The sequence below is a fragment of the Sinocyclocheilus rhinocerous genome, unplaced genomic scaffold (assembly GCF_001515625.1).
Source record: "Sinocyclocheilus rhinocerous isolate Xijiao unplaced genomic scaffold, SAMN03320098_v1.1 scaffold1005, whole genome shotgun sequence".
NCBI classification, from domain to species: domain Eukaryota; kingdom Metazoa; phylum Chordata; class Actinopteri; order Cypriniformes; family Cyprinidae; genus Sinocyclocheilus; species Sinocyclocheilus rhinocerous.
In genome coordinates, this window is record NW_015628005.1 from 258,712 (window position 1) to 281,244 (window position 22,533).

The following is a 22,533-nucleotide window of genomic DNA, read 5'->3' on the forward strand; positions in this document are numbered from 1 at the left end:
AGACACGCAATCGCTCTCACTAATGCATTCATATGAATGTAATCTTTACTGTGCTACTTTATCTGTATCTGATTTAGAACGAGCAGAAATCTGTGAGAAATATAACGACTCAAAGACAAAAGAACTGTTAAAAATTAGCTGTTATAGGAGCAATAGCCATGTGGGCAGCGCTGTGTCATATGCCATAGCTGTGCACAAGCTGTTCGAGTCTCAGCTCCAGACTTATTTGTTCATTAATGACGTCATCAGCGACTAGTCGACTTCGACTCGACTTTCATCACATAAAAGTCGACTTTAAAAAATCAGAAGTCGTTCAACCCCTAATTCACAGACAGCTGCGGTGGTGTGTGTGGCTCTAACAGAAGAGCCGTTTCCTCGGGGTCAGGGTGTCACCAATTAAACACCTGGCAGACTGAAGCGGGCCCCGTGTTCAGCCGACAGCGTCTCACCTTCATACGGCTCACGTCTGGATCTCTCACCTCCAAATCACAGATTCCCAAACTTTTTTGTCAGCTGAACCCCCTGAGATTTTAAGTTAATATTTCAATAATTTAATAATAGTTTGTGTTCTATTTTGTTTTTTATTTAATTTTTTCATTATTGTATTCACTATTGTACTTTTTTATTATTTATTATTTTAGTGTTTTTTATTGTTTTTATTTTTAAATTATTTATTTGAATTTTATTTTTATGATTTAAGTTTATTGTTTCATTTTGATTATTTTTGTTTTAATTAAAACAAAATTAAATATACTTTTTTGTGTTTTATTTAGCATTTTTATTTTTAAAATATTTTAATTTTACATTTTTATGATTTGATTAATTTTTGACTTTTTATATTAAATTACTTATTTGAATTGTTTTACTTTTTTTATTTAAAATTTAAAATGTTAATTTTTAATTTTAATTTGATTCATTTTTAAGTGTTTTATTTAGTTTTTTAATTATTATTTTTAAATGTATTTTTATTATTTAATTTTTAGTGTTTTATTTTGATTGTTTTTATTTTTTAATTATTTATTTTATGTTTTTCATAATTTAAGTTTTGTTTAATTTTAATTGTTTTTATTTTTATTATTTTATTTTTATAAATTAATCTATTTTTGTGTTTTAATTAGCATTTTATTTTAAGTTATTTATTTATTGTTTACATTTTTTTTTGTTGATTTGTTTTTATTTTACAATTATTTTTCATTTGACATTTTTATGATTTTATTCAGTTTTTGTAAGTGTTTTATTCTGATGTAATTTTGATGCATTTTAATTTTAATTTGACATTTTTTATGACTTAATACAATAAAATCAGAAGACAGCACTGCAACTATAGATGTCTATTTATATATTCCATATCTCAGGATTCAGATGTATGTCATCTCATATATTTCAGTATGACTTTGTCATTTAATACATTTAAGGCGATGGAGTGTGACGTTGTGTTGAGTGAGTGAGCGCTCAGCGCCGTTTACAAAGCCACAAACCCGTGACAAATTCCATTTCTGCCTAAATCACTGTATCATCTAGCTAATTCTCTATGTTTTTATCATCTCATTTGGGAAGCTGTAGATGTAACGGATTGCCCGTCTGTCTCAGTTTTTGCTTCCTAGAAGGCAAAGTCTATTATAACAGACATATATATTCCCTTTCATGTGACGCTTTTCCATTTCAAACCCACGCTAAAAGTTTGCGATTGAGTGGAGTTTGTGTCATTTCCATTCATTTGGCTGTGAGCTGCAGACACACACCACAGATCGCTCTGCCGTGGCCTCGAGGCGACTGAAAGAACGCTATTGATCCACAGCAGCCCAAATCATCAAATCAATTCATTATGCTCCTCTCAGACCTCCAGCTCTGGACCAGACTTTGATGTGACGCCGCGGAGCGAGAGAAGAAAGAGAGAAAGCTCGTTTCTTTTATCAAAGAGAAGTACGAGCAGTTTAACAAACCCTTGTTGTTGTCCTGGTCACATACAGTTCTGGTTCTTGTTCTGAGCCAAAAATGAAAGTTCTGTCATCATTTACTCAGCCTTGTGTCGTCCCGAACCCGTATGATGACAGTTCTTCAATGAAACACAGGTGAATTTCTAGAGAATCTCTTGTTGATCTTAAAGTGCACTGAGAGAGAAAAAATAGTATTTTCATTTTCTCAAACTCTTGTTCATTTTACAGTTAAAATATCTAAAAATCCTTTAGATTACTTGAGAAACAGCTCTGCAGATATTAAAATAGTAAACTTGTTGTACCTTGAATGTGTTTTTGTCTTATTTTAAGTTACATTTTTATGATTTAATTATTTTTTTCTAAGTGCTTCATTTATATATTTTAATTTTAATTTTACATTTTTATCATTAACTTTTTTGGTACATTTTTATGATTTGCTTATTTTTTCTAAGTGCTTTATTTTGATTTGTTTTTATTTAATTTTAAATTTGTATTATTTAAATTTTTAAGTTTTTTTGTTAGTCTGTTTTTATTATTGTAATATTACATTTTTAACATTTAATTGTTTTTAGTGAGTGTTTTATTTTGATTCTTTGATTTTAAAATTATTGATTTAAATTTTACGTTTTTATGATTTTATTTTTTTGTTTTTATTTTAAATGTTTTATTTTTATTTAAATTTTACGTTTTTATGATTTTATTTTTATTTTATTTTTTATTTTTTATTTATGTAACTATCCAGGAGTTATTCACTCCCCGAGTCGCTGTTTCCCATTGTTTACCAAAACAACACTTTTGTCCCTTATTATTATTATAAAATAACAACAAAAAAAAAACTGATTGTTTTGATGTAGATATGACAGATGAATATTATATATTTGTGACATTGTTGAAACTCTGGCGTCTCATAAGGACATTTTGACCATTAATGTGAATATGTTAATGTAGTGCGAAAAATTATGTTCTTATTAATTAACATTTTTGTCTTGTTTTTTAACTCTACGCAAGATAGTACGACTTATTTTCCTTGTCTCTTGAATATACGTGTATTTTTTTTAAAAGTTACCAAAAAAAAATCTACCATGCAGTATAACAAAATACACACATAAAGTTAAAAATCAATGAAAACAAGCCTTAATACAGTAAATTATGCAGTATTGATTTTCAAGGATTTTGAGATATTTTAACTTGAAAACAAGTCAGAAAAGACTCGTTATAAACTTGACTTAAATATGTTTGCAGTGTGACCACGACTGTCAACCTCCAAAAAGGACAAAACACCATAAAAGCATCATAACAGTCAGTGGTGCATGATTAATTTTTTATTTTATTCCGCTTTTAGAGTGTTTATGGAGTTTGACAGTCCTGGTAATTATTAAACAGTCGATATATGACAAATATCTGTGTGAACAGTCTCTCTATTCGTGTTGCACAGAAAACTAAAGACACGAGGGTGAATAAATAATGACAGAATTCTCATTTTAGTTGAACTGTGCCTTTAAATCATCAGTTTTTCTTACAGTTTGTAATGTGTGTTTTGGGTTTAATGCTTGATATCTGGAGAGCTTTATGTTCTCGGTGGGAAATTACAGGCCATTTGAGCCCTGTGTTTACAGGTCAGCGCTCGTAACCTGTGAAGCGTCACGGGTCTGTTCTCTCTCAGCAACAACATCTCAGTGTTTGGTCTCGCGGCCGAAGCCAAAACAGGCCACCGCGCAGCTTCCCGCTAACAGTTTGCCTCGAGGACAGAACATCTCATCGAGGCTTTAGGAAAGGGTTTGGATCCATTCATTGGAGCTTTTTCCCTTTTGAAAGTCCATTACAGTCTGAGTAAATATGAGTGGAGATGAGTGATGGGAACTGCATCGGTGTGAAATGAGACAAAAACAGCAGAAGAGGGGTCGGGATGGAAGAGAGAGACTTCCTGAGCAGAGGAGGTTTCAGAGAGCTTCCGTTCGCTGTGAGAAGATCAGAAAGCCTGTGAGAGGTTCAGACATCACTGTCAGTAAAGTTCATAAACGTTCAAAATAGTTGTGATATCTTGATGTTTTAAAGTTTTATGATGAGAAAGAGAGTTGCTGTTTGCTAGGTGGTTGCTAATGCAGTTGCTAGGGTGTTGCTGCGATGTTCTGGGTGGTTGCTAGGGTGTTCTGGGTGGTTCTTAGGGCGTTGCTGGTTGCTATGCTGTTGCTAGGGTGTTGCTGGGTGGTTCCTACAGTGTTGCTGGTTACTAGGTGGGTGTTATGCTGTTGCTAGGGTGTTTCTGGGGTATTCTAGGTTGTTTCTACAGTGTTGCTGGTTGCTAGGGTGTTCTGGGTGGTTTCTACAGTGTTGCTGGTTACTAGGTGGGTGTTATGCTGTTGCTAGGGTGTTTCTGGGGTATTCTAGGTTGTTTCTACAGTGTTGCTGGTTGCTAGGGTGTTCTGGGTGGTTTCTACAGTGTTGCTGGTTACTAGGTGGGTGTTATGCTGTTGCTAGGGTGTTTCTGGGGTGTTGCTGGTTGCTAGCTTATAACTAGGGTGTTCTGGGTGGTTTCTAAAGTGTTGCTGGTTGCTAAGTGGTTGCTATACTGGGGTATTCTATGTTGTTTCTACTGGGTTGCTGGTTGCTAGCGTATTGCTAGGGTGTTCTTAGTGGTTTCTACAGTGCTCCTGGATACTAGGTGGTTGCTATGCTATTGCTAGTTTTTTTTTTGCAGTGTTCTGGACTGTTTCTAGGGTGTTGCTATATTCTATGGTATTGCTAGGATGTTCTGGGTGGTTTCTGTAGTGTTGATGGGTACTAGGTGGTTGCTATGCTGTTGCTGGGGTGTTCTTGGTGGTTTATAGGGTGTTGCCGGTTGCTAGGTGGTTGCTACGCTGTTGCTGGGGAGTTCTGGGTGGTTCCTAGGGAGTTGTTGGTTGTTGTGGTGTTCTGGATGGTTCTTAGGGTGTTGCCGGTTGCTAAGTGGTTGCTATGCTGTTGCTGGGTGGTTTCTGCAGTGTTGCTGGTTACTAGGTGGTTGTTATGCAGTTTCTAGGGTGTTGCTGAGGTGTTCTAGGTGGTTCCTAGGTTGCTTGGTGGTTGCTATGCAGTTAGTAGGGGGTTCTGGGTGGTTCCTAGTAGGGATGCACCGATACCGATACTGGTATCGGTATCGGGCCCGATACTGAGCTCCTGTACTCGTACTCGTACTCGTTAAAATGCCCCGATACCAAACGCCGATACCACACTATCGGTATCGGGCGAGTACTGGAAAAAGTGGTATCGGTGCATCCCTAGTTCCTAGGGTGTTGCTGGTTGCTAGGTGTTTGCTATGTTGTTGCTAGGGTGTTCTGCATGATTCCGAGGGAGTTGTTTGTTCCTAGGGTGTTGCTGGTTGCTAAGTGGTTGCTATACAGTTGCTGGGGTGTTCTGGGTTGTTTTTACAGTGTTACTGGATACTAGGTGGTTGCTATGCTATTGCTAGGGTTTTTTGCAGTTTTCTGGGCTGTTTCTAGGGTGTTGCTATATGCTATGGTATTGCTAGGATGTTCTTGGTGGTTTATAGGGTGTTGCTGGTTGCTCGGTGGTTGCTATGTTGTTGCTGGGTGGTTGCTATGCTGTTGCTGGGTGGTTCCTACAGTGCTGCTGGTTATTATGGTTGTTATGCAGTTGCTAGGATATTGCTGGGGTGTTTTGGGTGGTTCCTAGGTTGCTTGGTGGTTGCTATGCTGTTGGTAGGTTGTTCTGGGTGGTTCCTAGGGTGTTGCTGGTTGCTAGGTGTTTGCTATGTTGTTGCTAGCGTGTTGCTGGGGTGTTCTGCATGGTTCCGAGGGAGTTGTTTGTTCCTAGGGTGTTGTTGGTTGCTATGCAGTTGCTAGGGTGTTGCTGGGGTGTGCTGGCTGGTTGCTAGGGCTCAAAAGTATCCAGTGTGGATATTAAAGGAGCGTTCTGGACTGAATATGAGTTAAGCTCTGTGAGCGGCATCTGTGTCATGATGTTGATTACCACAGAAAATAATTCCAGCTTTTGAAAACAAGCAAAAATCACATTTACAGTAACAGTTACATATCCAAACATATCCAAACTCTCAGTCATGACCGTGTAAAGCTGCTAAACCCAAAGTTGAGTTTTCTGTGGAAACGGACAGTAAATGCTGATGGTTGAGCTTAACTATTGAACCCAAAATATCCAGCTAAAATGATATTTATATTACGTTATATGTGACCCTGGAGCACAAAAGCAGTGTTAAGTCGCTGGGGTATATTTGTAGCAATAGCCAACAATACATTGTATGGGTCAAAATTATCCATTTTTCTTTTTTGCCACAAATCATTAGGATATTAAGTAAAGATCATGTTCCATGAAGATATTTTGTAAATTTCCTACCGTAAATATATCAAAACTTAATTTTTGATTAGTAATATGCATTGCTAAGAACTTCATTTGAACAACTTTAAAGATGATTTTCTCAATATTTAGATTTTTTTGCACCCTCAGATTCCAGATTTTCAAATATTGTCCGATCCTAACAAACCATACATCAATGGAAAGCTTATTTATTCAGCTTTCAGATTATATATAAATCCCAATTTAAAAAAATTTACCATTATGACTGGTTTTGTGGTCCATGGTCACATATGATCTTTGTTGGAGATGTTTCTATCATAATGTGAGTCAGCATTGCAGAAACCCTCTCTAGAGTGTAAAATAAATGTTTTCTGATCATTAGTTTCTTCTGTTTATAGCTGCATACGGGTTTTGTGGTCTGTGTGTGTTTTGTTATTATAATTTTTGAGGTTTGATGTTTTAAAACACGAGGGTTTTCTGAGAAATAGGAGCCGCGTCACAGTGCTTTACCGCGGTAGATGTGCTGCAGGCAGGTTTAGGGTTGTGGTAAATCAGCGTCTGTTTAAGCCTCGACTCGATGCTCACACGCTCCAGAAAGCTTTTTAAGTCTTAACCTGAATACTGTGTTTGGATGTGAGGAATGTGTGTGTTTGTGTCTGGATCATATATTTCCGCCACACAGCACACATTTATACAGCGTTCTGGAATCATCAAAACAACTTGAGCCCGTAAAGTGCATTTTTGCTTTTAGACTGAGTCATAAATACACATATGCACACTTCATACAATAATCAGACGTTTAACTACATGACAGTCAACATTTGTCTTTCCAAACTGGATAAGCTGCGATCAGAGAGACGTTCAGTTACAGTCAAAGAGAAATATCATATCAACTACATTAAAATGTGTGTGATGCTGTAAAAAATGTTGTTCCTCTGTATTTTTGTCTTGTTTTCCAGTACAAATATCTAAACATTCATAAATCAAGACACATTTACTTGAGAAGCAAAATGACTAAACATATGAAGTTTTATTGTCTGAAAAAATTAGTTTATGCTTTAAACAACAACAAATATCAGAAAAATCATCTCAATTCAAAAGGAAAACAATTTTTTTTTTCTGACTCCATTGGTAGATATTTTTCTTGTAATTGTATAAATTCTTATAAATTCTTGTAAAAGTATAAATTTGCATAATTTTGATGTATTTTTCAGAAAGCAAAACTTGGTGTATGCTGCCTGTTTAATTCAATTCAAATTCAGGAAGTAGACTAGAATTTCAAACACATTCGGACACAAAGACTATTTTAAAGCAGCAATAAATGACGAGTGCGTGCATTGAAAAAAAAAATACTCAAAATCCGAAAAAATGTACTGTACTGTAATGTATGGCATTAATATTTCCCATATTGATTTTTTTTACAGGTGTTTTACCTGTATTTTGAATTTTGCACAGCATTGTGTTGTGTTATAGAGTTAACAGAAATGTCCATAAAATTTATGGATAATGTCCTGGCAGAAAATTACCAATACTTTTATTATTAGTAGTAGTAGTGGTAGTAATTTTTAATTATTAAAAAAAAATATATATATATATTTCAGTACAAGTATCAAAAAATTATTAAATTACCTTTTAAATTAACATTTACTTTATAAGAAAAAATGATTGATTTTAAGCCTGAAAATATATAAAAAGTCCCTAAAAAATGTATTAAAATAATGTGAGTTTTTGCTAAAAACAAGAAAAAATATCTACCGGTGGATTAAGAAAAATAAACCTGTTTTCTCTTTGATTTGTTGATTTTTCTGACTCCATTGCCAGATATTGGTCTAAAATTTAAGCATAAACTCACTTTATTTTGATCCATTTTTCAGAAAACAAGACTTGATATCTTCAGTCATTTTGCTTCTCCAGTAAATGCATCTTGATGTAAGAATGTTTAGATATTTGCAATGGAAAATAAGATAAAAATACAGAGAAAGAAATTGATTTTGGCAGTGTATGAACACACTGCACATGCATGTCACATATTACAGATTCTTCCGATACAAATTAAAGTCTTTCAGTTAATTTCAAATGATATGAGTAGTCAGATCTGTCAGAGATGATGATCACTGCATGTGTTCGGTCTGTTTCTAGATCATTCATGCTGCATCGTTCACACCGTACACTCACAGTTCACGTATGTTTGTGTACTTGTTTTGATTATACGTACGTGTGTGTGTGTGTGATCATGTGGAAAGTCAATGCACACTTAATTTAGTTCGTTTGGATTTCGTTTCACAAATGAGATGACCAGAACATTTTCATTGCTTTTAATTTGCAGCAGATCAATCTGTGGTAGGCTGTGGACTCTCACGATGGACACAATAAAAGCCAGAACCGCAGCAAACATTGCATTGCTTTAAAGCCGCCGTGTGTAACCACTGCACAACAGACCTGATCAAATAATGATTGTTTCCAAACAAGTTCCTCTGGTTGTGACACTCTTCTACATGATTTCATCATCATTTGATAATGCTTCTGTGATCTCTAATAAATACACAAATGTCTGTTTTAAACACATTAAGGTGTAATCTACTGTACAATGAGCATAATTTGCATAGAAAGCAGACATTTTTGAGCTAAAATAATGAGTGCCTTACTGTAAATAGATGCAGTGTTACACTGCAAATAAATGATTTCATCTCTTAGTATCGTTGTCTTTTTCCAGTAGAAATATTTTACATTTTTACACTTAATTTTGATACATTTTTTTAGAAAGCAAGACAATATCTTAAGTCATTTAGCATCTCAAGTAAAGTGTCTTGATTATGAATGTTTAGATGTTGGTACTGGAAAACGTGGCAGAAATCATTTTTTCAGTGTATGTAATTGCATGCATCAGATGGCGTTTTTACACTGACTCTTCGTGTGCAAATGTGCCGCAGCTGTACAGTGTTTTCTGTGATTAGAGCAGGTCATGTGAGATCTTCACCTTCAGTCTGCATGTGAATAACACACTTGACATTGTACATGATGAAGGTTTGGAGGTGTGGTGATTATCTCACTCAACACGTCTGCGTTTCATCAGCCGCTCGCTGTAAACTCGGCATGAGATTTCTCAGAGATGTCTCGCGTTAGTATGGGAATCATTTCTTCAATGCAAATGGCGTATCGTGCATTTGTGATGCTTTTAAGGACAAATCAATGCATCAAGTCGAAGAAGTCAAATGAAAAGCAAATATGTGTGTTTGTTTTGTTGTTGCAGGTGAACGAGGAGACGGTGGAGAGACTGGTGCTGCAGTATCCACACATTGTGTTCAGTACAGTGATGCAGGACTGTAAGCGGACGCTGGAACGAGCCTATCAGATGGGCTGGAGCCCCAACACATCCACGGCCTCCTAACACACACACACACACACACACACACACACGCCTGACCGTGACACCACCGCAGAATCATTATCGTTACTATGCCGTTTATTCCACCTTACAACATTATGCACCATGAACATCAATATTATTTGATTTGTGATCTGCATTTATTTGCATTTGCAACCTACTGAATTGCACTAAACGTGTCAGGAGCTTATATTTTACTCTAAAAATCAATAGAAAGAAATAAGACATTTTGTTTTGCATTTTGCATGAGGAGAAAACGTTTTTTGGCCCACAGGATTTTTGCATCGTGACATTTCCCTGCAGCTCTCATTATCGTGACTCATCTAGACATTTGTCTTTGCTGATTTGTTTGCTATTCTCATTATCATCAGACGTGATTTTCATTCGATTCTCATTATTGAAACACACTCATTTTACTGCAGTACAAGGGAAATGTCTGTAATTTTGTATAAAAAGAAGCATAAAATAAATATGGTACACATGCAACTACGATGCAGAAATACTGCTAATTAGGTAATATTGTAATTACGCTGCAAAAAATGATTTTTTAATCAGTATTTTTGACTTGTTCTTCAGTACAAATATCTAAACATTCTTAAGTCAAGATACGTTTACTTCAAAAGCAAAATTACTTAAGATATTAAGTCAAATGTAAACAAAAAAAAATCTGAATTTTTTTTTAAATGTATACGTTATACTTAAAACAAGAAAAAATATCTACCACAGAAACATAATAATGATAAATAAATGTTTCATTTTTTCTGAGCCCTTTGGCAGATATTTGTTCTGTTTTTTTGCATAAAGTCACCTAATTTTTATTTTGATGCATTTTTATATTTGATTAAATTTTTTTTTTCAAGCAAATGTATCTTGATTTGGTTAATGTTTAGATATTTGTACTTAAAAACAAGACATAAATGCTGTTTTGCGATTAGGTTTTTAATTGCATTAAATCTTTTAGGATAAATGTGTATTTAAATAATATTAACAATAATGTTGCAATGCAAAAAAACATAATGTCCTAAAAATAGGCTTCATTTTCTGCATGCAAAGTATATTTACTTATTTCTTTCTAGTTATTTTGGGGTAAATTGTGCCGTCTGTCAGGTGTGTTCCTGAGCGGTTTAGTGCGATTCTCCTCTTCAGACTTCAGTTAGTCGTTTCTTTTGCATCCGAGTTCATTTAGACACGTTACACTTTCATTAGAAATGTCACAGCCTCTATTTCTCTCAGCGAACACTTAGAAGTGTGAAACGAAACACTGTTCGTCCGGTTGAGCGTCATGTTAAAGTCCTGCTAGGCACAGGACAGCTCTGATGGTCTGTGATGTAGATGTAGATGTGAAGACGCAGGACTTGTGTTGTTGATTTCGTTTGCTCTTGTGAATCTGTAACCCTGTGGTTTGGAGTTTGTTTTGGATGTAAACCGATATATAGGGTTGTTCTGTTTTTTTTTTTTGAGGTATATCCACCATATAGATTTTACATAACCTATGAATATTTGAGGATGTATTGGCCTGGAGTGTGAGTGAGTTTGCATAGAGAGGTTAGTTAGTTCTCTCATCTACCCGTCTTCTGCTCCATAGCTTGCCTCATTCAGACCAGCAGGGTATTTTTCTATGGTGTCGTAGGAGGAAGAGTTTAGTTACAGCCTTGATCTTTTACTGTACGGGGGATTTGAGTCAATTAAAAAACACAGTTCTACTTCACCGACTCCTGCTGTCGTTTGAGTTCAGTGAGTGTGTGTGTGTGTGTGTGTGAGTGAGTGAGTGTGTGTATGTGTGTGTGTGTGTGTTTGTGTGTGAGTGAGTGTTTGTGTGTGAGTGAGTGTTTGTGTGTGAGTGAGTGTTTGTGTGTGAGTGAGTGTTTGTGTGTGAGTGAGTGTTTGTGTGTGAGTGAGTGTTTGTGTGTGAGTGAGTGTTTGTGTGTGAGTGAGTGTTTGTGTGTGAGTGAGTGTTTGTGTGTGAGTGAGTGTTTGTGTGTGAGTGAGTGTTTGTGTGTGAGTGAGTGTTTGTGTGTGAGTGAGTGTTTGTGTGTGAGTGAGTGTTTGTGTGTGAGTGAGTGTTTGTGTGTGAGTGAGTGTTTGTGTGTGAGTGAGTGTTTGTGTGTGAGTGAGTGTTTGTGTGTGAGTGAGTGTTTGTGTGTGAGTGAGTGTTTGTGTGTGAGTGAGTGTTTGTGTGTGAGTGAGTGTTTGTGTGTGAGTGAGTGTTTGTGTGTGAGTGAGTGTTTGTGTGTGAGTGAGTGTTTGTGTGTGAGTGAGTGTTTGTGTGTGAGTGAGTGTTTGTGTGTGAGTGAGTGTTTGTGTGTGAGTGAGTGTTTGTGTGTGAGTGAGTGTTTGTGTGTGAGTGAGTGTTTGTGTGTGAGTGAGTGTTTGTGTGTGAGTGAGTGTTTGTGTGTGAGTGAGTGTTTGTGTGTGAGTGAGTGTTTGTGTGTGAGTGAGTGTTTGTGTGTGAGTGAGTGTTTGTGTGTGAGTGAGTGTTTGTGTGTGAGTGAGTGTTTGTGTGTGAGTGAGTGTTTGTGTGTGAGTGAGTGTTTGTGTGTGAGTGAGTGTTTGTGTGTGAGTGAGTGTTTGTGTGTGAGTGAGTGTTTGTGTGTGAGTGAGTGTTTGTGTGTGAGTGAGTGTTTGTGTGTGAGTGAGTGTTTGTGTGTGAGTGAGTGTTTGTGTGTGAGTGAGTGTTTGTGTGTGAGTGAGTGTTTGTGTGTGAGTGAGTGTTTGTGTGTGAGTGAGTGTTTGTGTGTGAGTGAGTGTTTGTGTGTGAGTGAGTGTTTGTGTGTGAGTGAGTGTTTGTGTGTGAGTGAGTGTTTGTGTGTGAGTGAGTGTTTGTGTGTGAGTGAGTGTTTGTGTGTGAGTGAGTGTTTGTGTGTGAGTGAGTGTTTGTGTGTGAGTGAGTGTTTGTGTGTGAGTGAGTGTTTGTGTGTGAGTGAGTGTTTGTGTGTGAGTGAGTGTTTGTGTGTGAGTGAGTGTTTGTGTGTGAGTGAGTGTTTGTGTGTGAGTGAGTGTTTGTGTGTGAGTGAGTGTTTGTGTGTGAGTGAGTGTTTGTGTGTGAGTGAGTGTTTGTGTGTGAGTGAGTGTTTGTGTGTGAGTGAGTGTTTGTGTGTGAGTGAGTGTTTGTGTGTGAGTGAGTGTTTGTGTGTGAGTGAGTGTTTGTGTGTGAGTGAGTGTTTGTGTGTGAGTGAGTGTTTGTGTGTGAGTGAGTGTTTGTGTGTGAGTGAGTGTTTGTGTGTGAGTGAGTGTTTGTGTGTGAGTGAGTGTTTGTGTGTGAGTGAGTGTTTGTGTGTGAGTGAGTGTTTGTGTGTGAGTGAGTGTTTGTGTGTGAGTGAGTGTTTGTGTGTGAGTGAGTGTTTGTGTGTGAGTGAGTGTTTGTGTGTGAGTGAGTGTTTGTGTGTGAGTGAGTGTTTGTGTGTGAGTGAGTGTTTGTGTGTGAGTGAGTGTTTGTGTGTGAGTGAGTGTTTGTGTGTGAGTGAGTGTTTGTGTGTGAGTGAGTGTTTGTGTGTGAGTGAGTGTTTGTGTGTGAGTGAGTGTTTGTGTGTGAGTGAGTGTTTGTGTGTGAGTGAGTGTTTGTGTGTGAGTGAGTGTTTGTGTGTGAGTGAGTGTTTGTGTGTGAGTGAGTGTTTGTGTGTGAGTGAGTGTTTGTGTGTGAGTGAGTGTTTGTGTGTGAGTGAGTGTTTGTGTGTGAGTGAGTGTTTGTGTGTGAGTGAGTGTTTGTGTGTGAGTGAGTGTTTGTGTGTGAGTGAGTGTTTGTGTGTGAGTGAGTGTTTGTGTGTGAGTGAGTGTTTGTGTGTGAGTGAGTGTTTGTGTGTGAGTGAGTGTTTGTGTGTGAGTGAGTGTTTGTGTGTGAGTGAGTGTTTGTGTGTGAGTGAGTGTTTGTGTGTGAGTGAGTGTTTGTGTGTGAGTGAGTGTTTGTGTGTGAGTGAGTGTTTGTGTGTGAGTGAGTGTTTGTGTGTGAGTGAGTGTTTGTGTGTGAGTGAGTGTTTGTGTGTGAGTGAGTGTTTGTGTGTGAGTGAGTGTTTGTGTGTGAGTGAGTGTTTGTGTGTGAGTGAGTGTTTGTGTGTGAGTGAGTGTTTGTGTGTGAGTGAGTGTTTGTGTGTGAGTGAGTGTTTGTGTGTGAGTGAGTGTTTGTGTGTGAGTGAGTGTTTGTGTGTGAGTGAGTGTTTGTGTGTGAGTGAGTGTTTGTGTGTGAGTGAGTGTTTGTGTGTGAGTGAGTGTTTGTGTGTGAGTGAGTGTTTGTGTGTGAGTGAGTGTTTGTGTGTGAGTGAGTGTTTGTGTGTGAGTGAGTGTTTGTGTGTGAGTGAGTGTTTGTGTGTGAGTGAGTGTTTGTGTGTGAGTGAGTGTTTGTGTGTGAGTGAGTGTTTGTGTGTGAGTGAGTGTTTGTGTGTGAGTGAGTGTTTGTGTGTGAGTGAGTGTTTGTGTGTGAGTGAGTGTTTGTGTGTGAGTGAGTGTTTGTGTGTGAGTGAGTGTTTGTGTGTGAGTGAGTGTTTGTGTGTGAGTGAGTGTTTGTGTGTGAGTGAGTGTTTGTGTGTGAGTGAGTGTTTGTGTGTGAGTGAGTGTTTGTGTGTGAGTGAGTGTTTGTGTGTGAGTGAGTGTTTGTGTGTGAGTGAGTGTTTGTGTGTGAGTGAGTGTTTGTGTGTGAGTGAGTGTTTGTGTGTGAGTGAGTGTTTGTGTGTGAGTGAGTGTTTGTGTGTGAGTGAGTGTTTGTGTGTGAGTGAGTGTTTGTGTGTGAGTGAGTGTTTGTGTGTGTGTGTGAAGATCAGCAGCTCATCTGACCGTCTTCAAGCACAAACAGGATCTGGATCTGCTGAATCTCCTCAGACCTGGAGTCTCAGTCATTCAGCATGTTTGTTTATTAAATTGTATGCCTTCAGATATTCATTTAATTGATTTAAACATTTTACCATGTTTAAATCCATCTCACCGAGCTCCAGTGATTTTCTCACAGATTCTCCCAAATTCAAAATGTGAAAAGTCTGCAGTTTTTGTTTTGGTTATAATAATGTGCTTTTGTTAAAAAAAATAAAAATAATAATAATATATATATACAGTATATTGTATTACCATTTTTTCCCCCTGAAGAAACCATGGTGTATCATGTAAATAGCATGGTGCATGAACGTGGTAATCGTTCAGTACTACTGGTCAGTGTTATTTTGGTATCATTGATATACTATTATAGTTTGTTTTATTTTGAACTAGATTTGAATTACATTTTATTTTGGTTTTCTGTTTTCATTTTAATTTTAGTTACTTTTAGTAATTTTGTTGTGTTTTTTTGTCATTTTTATTATTTGTTGTTTGAGTTTTTTAAAATGTCTATGTAATTTTAAAAATATACCATTATAGTTTTAATATTTTTATTTATATATTTTTTTTTTCTGTTTTAATTTTAGTAATTTTATTAATTAATTTTAATTTTAGTAATTTAATAATAATTTCATTGTTTTTGTCATTTTTTTATTACATTTTTATTCGATTTTTGAAAATTTCAGTACAGTTTGTTTTTTGAAAATATTTAAAATTGTTTTTTTTATTTTATTTATTTATTTATTTTATTTTAGTTTGTTTTTGTAATTTTGTGTTTTTGTAATTTGTATTATTTTTGTTAGATTTGTTAAAACTATGTCTATATAGTTTTTTATATACTATTATATTATTATTATTGTTTATATATACAGTATATATATATATAATGGAAATGAAAATGCTGCGATGGATCTCCGGCATGACGCACTTCTGCTTCGTCTGTAATGATGACGTTCGGCAGCGGTCTGGTGTTGCCTCAGCCGGCTCCGGAGCTACGATGAGCGACAAGTCTTTCTTATTGAAAAACCTGACACACTTATAAATGCTCCTCCCCCTTCACATCTGTCATCATAATTTAAATTTATGTTTTTCCTTTGCAGTTTAAATAAAACACACATCTCACATGTTTCAACAGGGCATCTTGCTTTATTAATATTTATTATGAATGTCTCAAATAACCAAAGTTTAATAACACAAGGGCAGATCCCTTGAGCGCAGCTGACGATGCTTTGAAGTGACGCTCGAGTGATCAAGAATATTCCGATCTACAAATAAGCTTTCCTTTGATTCCTCAATCCTCATTTTCTTGCATCCTAAGACGGGTGGAGCTAAGATGCGAGGATGCTCAAATAAGAAGCACCCATACTGTAATTAACATTCAAATGTTTTTATATTTTTAGTTTTAGTTCATAATAACCCTGCTAATGGTACACTGAATAAGTACCACGGTATTGCTGTCTGATAGCATCATGATGCCGCAGTACTGGCAGGTGTAGTTTTGTATTCCAGGTGTGTGTGTGTGTGTGTGTGTTTGACTGACGGGGTGAATCAGAAGAGCTTTATGGATGTGACGGGTGTTTGACTCTCTATCCTCTCATATGAGCTTCAGTTGCTGCTGCAGAAACACTGAACTGAAGGTCAGAGCCACACAAACAGACAGCAATCGCTATAAGATCACAGGCACTGTGTATGCGAGACATTTCATGCTTCACAAGGCAAATTCTGCAGATTTCAAGGGTTAATTTCACTGCTGCTTTTACTTCCTTCATTTCATGATGCATGGTTAAGATTAAATGCTAAAATAATCAATCTCAACATGTTCAATTTGTATATGTATATATATATATATATATATACACACTGCTGTTTAAAAGTTTGGATCAGTTAGATTTGTAATGTTTTTAAAGAAGTCTCTTCTGTTCATCAAGGCTGCATTTATTTGATAGAAAAATACAGAAAAAACAGTAATATTGTGAAATATTATTGCAATTGAAAATAATGTTTGTCTATTTTAATATACTTAAAACTGTAATTTATTCCTGTGATGCGCAGCTGTATTTTCAGCATCATTACTCCAGTCTTCAGTGTCACATGATCTTCAGAAATCATTCTAATATGCTGATTTATTATCAGTGCTGGAAACAGTTTTGCTGCTTAATATTTTTTTTGGAGCCTGTGATACTTTTTTCAGAATTCTTTGATGAATAAAAAGTTTAAAAGAACAGCATTTATTTAAAATAGAAATCTTTTGTAACAATATACACTACAGTTCAAAAGTTTGGGGTCAGTAATTTGCTTTTATTCAGCAAAGATGTGTTAAATTGATAGAAAAAAGTGATAATAAAGACTTGTATTGACATTTCTATTTCTAGTTTCAACATTGTATCAACATTGATAATAAATAAGCAATGTTTCTTGATATCAGCATATTAGAATGATTTCTGAAGATCATGTGACACTGAAGACTGGAGTAATGATGCTGAAAATACAGCTGCGCATCACAGAAATAAATTACAGTTTAAAGTATATTAAAATAGATGTATATGTACACTGTATTTGTACTCTATATCTTTATTTCTTATTTCTACATAGTATTTTTAACTGCCTTTATGCTAAATTGATGCATTAATTTATTTCTTATTTAATTTATATATCTTATTATTACAGTATATTCAGGTTATTACAGTTAACTAAAATTAAAACCATTAAAAAAAATCTTGAATTTCATTACAACTGAACGTTAACTTTCAGCTAGTTGCCAAGCCTCAGTTTAATTTAGTTTAACTTGATGCACTAGAATTATATAACAAAAAAACTAAAAATGACAAAAACAACAAAATTTAAATTACTAAAACTTTAAAATGAAATCGGAAAATATAAAAAATATTAAACTTTAATGGTAACTCAATTGAACTAAAAAATAAAAATGCATATTATATATATGAAACAATATTTATACTTTATATTTTATTTCCTATTTATTTCTAAATTAAATTATTTTAAGTATTTCTGCATCATTTTTTGAACTGACTTCACAAATTTAACCTAAATTTAAATAGTGCTTATTCAAATTAAAAAGTATTTTATTGCAGTATTTTATATATAAAACATTGCATTTACGCTGCATATTTACACACAACCCTTATGTACAAACCTGATAAGAAAAAACTAAGAAGAAACATAGTTATTTCAACAAAAAACATCAAATTTGAAATGTAATGCAGGGAATTCTGGGAATGTCAATTTACGGTTATTCACTGTAAATTATACGTCTTTTTCACTTCCAAAAACGGTATACTACCGTAAAATTACATGTAATGTCCAATACAGTTTTTCACTGTATATAGTGGTTTTGTTTTGCCAAAAACTCAGATTTCATTTAAAATGCACAAAATATGTTAATAAATCGGGTAAATTGGGTAAACTTTTCTAGCTTAAACTGTAAGTTATACGGCTTTAATCCAGTCTGGTTTAACTGACCCTGTGTTGATTTTGATGGACAGCGGCTTTGGTTCAATATCGATTAAGTTGATCCATTTCAGGTCCGTTTTGACTTCTTGTTCAGCATTATTTGTGAAGGCTGAAAGTGTCTGTTTGATGTCTGATGAGAAACAGCCTTCAGAAGCCACTCAAGTAATTAGATCTCTAAATATTCATGTGGTCATTAAACTCTGAGCGGGTTTGCAGAATCTCTGACCGGCGGTGGCCGGAAAGGACGTCTGTCCTGCTGCTTTGGAAGAACATCCAAAAGTGACGCCAGAAACGCAGAAGAAACTTTTCCACTCAGAAACTGCTAATAAATTTAAACATGCTATATATATATATATATATATAGCATGCTGAAATAATGTGATTTATCTTCAATAATGTGATTTAAAATTCTTCTTGCTAATGCTAAAAATGACATTGTAAAGTACTGCATCATTTTTTTGAACTGCCTTCAATTATGCTGATTTAAATTAAATAATTTATGCATATTTTAATTAAAAATATTTTATATATAAGCATTATATTTTCACGATCTTTAATTGTTAAAAATTTGAAATGTAAAGTACTTATTACTATGTAAGCACGTTATTAAAGTATTTCTACATTATAGATTTTTTTAAGTATATTTTTTTTCAGTTATGCTGATTTAAATAAAAAATTAGGTAACGCTTTACAATAAGGTTCATTAGTTAACATTAGTTACTACTTTAGGTAACATGAACTAAGTATGAACAATACTTCTACAGCATTTATTAATCTTAATTAATGTTAATTTCAACATTTACTAATGCATTATTAGCATGAACTAACAATGAACGACTATTTTCATTAACTAACATTAACAAAGATTAATAAATACTGTAATAAATGTATTGTTCATTGTTTGTTCATGTTAGTTAATACATTAACTAACATTAACTAATGAACATTAACAAAGATTAATAAATACTGTAATAAATGTATTGTTCATTGTTTGTTCATGCTAGTTAATACATTAATGGAACCTTATTGTAAAGTGTTACCAAAAAATAATTTAATTTATGCTTATTTAATAGTTAATTTAAAATTAATTAATTTGTTTAAAAAAATTATTCTACTATGTATTTTTTCATAATTGAACTGCCTTCAATTATGCTGATTTAAATAAAAAAAATGAATTAATGCTTATTTAAATTAAAATATTTGCATTGTTTTTATTATATAATACAGTGTATCATATTATTTAATAAATGTTCTATTTTTGTGTTTTTTTTTTTTATTAAAAACAATACAACAAAAAAGTAACACAATTGTTCATTTTAGCTGATGCATTACTAATGTTACCGAATAAGAAAGTGTTTTACAATAACTTTCTTCCGGTTGTTGCGCGAGCAGAATCCCGTGACGTCAGACTGTTCAGTGAGACGTTCTTGTAAGCGATCTCCACTGTCATCTGCGTTTAATACGCCACACGCCGTTCCTGAAGGCCAAATTGAGGGCTTTCAGAAATCTAGTTAGCTTTGTTTACCAACCTTTCCATCAGTCCGAGCGTCCCGTCAGCAGACAGCATGTTACCAAGCACTGTCGACAGATGCACACATACATCAATACATCTGACCTTCTGTGTTTGACTGCATCTTCAGGAACGAGCATCTGCACACATCTGTTTGGTGGTTTTATATCTGCTGCACAATGAATTTCATTGCAAAATACACATAAGAAGCACTGATCTAGACGTAAGTCCTTGGGTTTGAGTTACAAATTATGATTGTCGCGAATAACAGTATTTGTGAGCTTCCCAGATCTTTTGTTGTTTATGTTAGAAGTCAAACTCTACAGTATTTTTGCGCAAATAAATCTGCCACATGATAATATTGGTAATTATTAATTTATGCTCATTTGCATTAAATATTTTTATTATTTATATATAAAACGAAATATACATTTATTTTACTTCAAATAAATTTAATGTGAATCAGCATGAATGAAGGCAAGTAAAAATACTAGGATGCAGAAGTATTTTAAAATGTATTTTTAACGAGAAATAAAGATGTACAGTAAAATACAATGTTTATATATATATATATATATAAAAAATACTATTATAAAATTATTTTAATTCAAATAAGCATAAATTAATATTTAAATCAGCATAATTGAAAGCAGTTAAAAAAAATATTAGGATGCAAAAGTACTTTACCGTGTAATTTTTAACAAGAAAAAAAGATATACAGTAAAAATACAATGTTTATATATAAAATACTATAATGCTATTTTTATTATTTTAAATAAGCTTACATTGTCAAAAATACAAGTACTTTATTTTTACAATAAATAAAAATATACAGTAAAAATGCAGTTTTATATCAAATACTATAATAAAATTATTTTCCTTCAAATAATCATAAATTAATTTAATTTTAATCAGCATAATTGAAGGTACTACTAACTATTAAAAATAAATTAACACTTATTTTATTAAATTATTTTATTATAGTGTTTTATATATAAACATTGTGTTTTTTACTGCACATCTTTCTTTCTGCAGTGTAATTGTAAGTGTATCATGTGCCGCAGCTTTTTTCACTCCGGTTTTGTAGGCTGTTCTTGGAACGTGAGGAATGTTTTCCAGACATTTTTCTGGTTGTGTTACGTGTTTGTTGCTTCATATGCTGTAAATGTGCTCTCTGAGGCTCTGTGTATTTACAGACCAAGCTGTTTTGCTCTGGCTCAGCTTCTCGACTCTGGAAATCCCGTCCGTCAGTGTCCGTCCTCTGGGATTTAACCACCCAACAGAAACAAGCGTCTGTCTTTTCTCTTCACGTGTGCTTGTGTTTCAAACACTGTTCATGAGCAAAAACTCAACAGATTTCAAGATACAGGAGAGCATTGTTAAGAGTACAAATAATAAAAACAACAATAATAGACGTTATTTTCTGTAGCACCTTTAAAAGTTACGTCTCAGCGCTTTATAAGAATAAAATAAAAATGTATTCAAATACAAAATGAAAACATTCTATCAAAATAATTTAATTAAAAAGAATTACATAAAAGCTATACCCTAAATAGTAATAATCTCTTGTATTAGAGAGTAATAATCATGTTGAATTGAATCATATTTGTTTGACTTCTAGATTCAGCAGTTCTCAGTGTGCAACCCAAACCTGAAGGAAAAAACAATGCATTTAACCATATAATCATAGTAAAATAACGAATTAACTAATGATTAATCTTTTTTTTTTGTTGATGTTAAAAGTCAAAATTTTTGCACAAATTCATGTGTCACATGGTAATATTGGTAATACTATCTTTATGCATTTAAATGCATGCATTAAAGGTTAAATGAATGCATTTACATTGCATTCAAGGTCTACATTTTATCAGTTGCTTGTGTTGCATGCATTCATCGAACCCACGACCTCCGGAGTCGCTCTACTGCTCGTTATTTTCTGTTGTTTATGCTTATACAACATGCAAAATGCAAAATATACATTAAGAAGCACTGATCTAGACGACTGTCCTTGGGTTTGAGTTACAAATAACGACTGTCGTGAATAAACAGCTTTGTGAGCTTCAGGCCTCACGCCGTTTTCTTTCCCAGATCTTTTGTTGTTGATTTTAAAAGGCAAACTCTACAGCATTTTAGCTCAAATTAACCTGTCACATTGTAATATTGGTAATGCTATCTTTATGCATTTAATAAAGGCATGCATTAAAGTTTAAATTTATGCATTTACATCGCATTCAAGGTCTACATTTTTTAGTTGCTTGTATTGCTTGCATTCACTGGAAATCAAACCCACAAACTTGGAGTCGCTATATTGTTTGTTTCCAGTTGTCTTTGTAATCTCAGTCCCTTTATTTTCTGTTGTTAATGCTTATACAACATTGCATATAATAATATCCTGTAGCTCATACGTGACACTGGCAGCACTGAGGTCATGGGTTTGATTCCCAGCCAATGCATGAACTTTATCTTGAATGCAGTGTATTTTGCTTAGGATAAAAGTGTCTGCCAAATGCATAAATGTAAATAATCATCTTGAATAGCAGTATTTGTGATCGCTAGGCCTCTTGCTATTTTGTATCAACTATAAAGTTTTATGATTATCTGATCCATGCATGTAAACAATATAAATCATGTACAGTAAAATAACACAATAGTCCGTCCTTCTGTCGTTCTGCAGACTAACATCTTTGATTTGCAGGATAAACGATAACTTCATCAGCTTTACAGAGATCCATTCATGCGTGAGACCCCTGCGGTTCTTTTAATCAGGCAGGTAAAGTCGTTCACACAAAGGTTAATGAATATCTCGCAGCGCATTGAAATGCTTTACAGTATGCTGACATTTGTTGCTCTTTTCCTTTTGTTTTTGTTTTTTCTCTATAAATGGAAAAGCGTGTGAAAATGGCTTCATTTTCATGCAGGACGAGTCGCTCGTATGCAGATTTGGGCACAGATGACATTTCAAAGCACTTATTTGTGCAAATCTTTGTTTTAGATGGTAAAGGTCACACACAGAGACCCACTTTCTTCATTTGAATAGAACATGAGGAAAACATGCAAAACTCGTCACCACACCAGAGCGGCAAACAGCCATTAGATATGTGTGTGTGTGTGTGTGTGTGTGT

At 34.6% G+C, this 22,533-nt stretch overlaps 1 protein-coding gene across 1 annotated transcript in view; it reads left to right on the forward strand.

Annotated features, from left to right (window-relative positions):
• The window catches only part of LOC107737138 (F-box/LRR-repeat protein 17-like), a 74,585-nt gene extending 64,373 nt beyond the window's left edge, over positions 1-10,212 (forward strand). Inside the window, exon 4 of the mRNA XM_016548575.1 lies at positions 9,499-10,212. Within this exon, the coding sequence (XP_016404061.1) occupies positions 9,499-9,636 (138 nt within the window). The 3' untranslated portion in view covers positions 9,637-10,212. The remainder of the gene's footprint in view (positions 1-9,498) is intronic.
• The last annotated feature ends 12,321 nt before the right edge of the window (positions 10,213-22,533 follow it).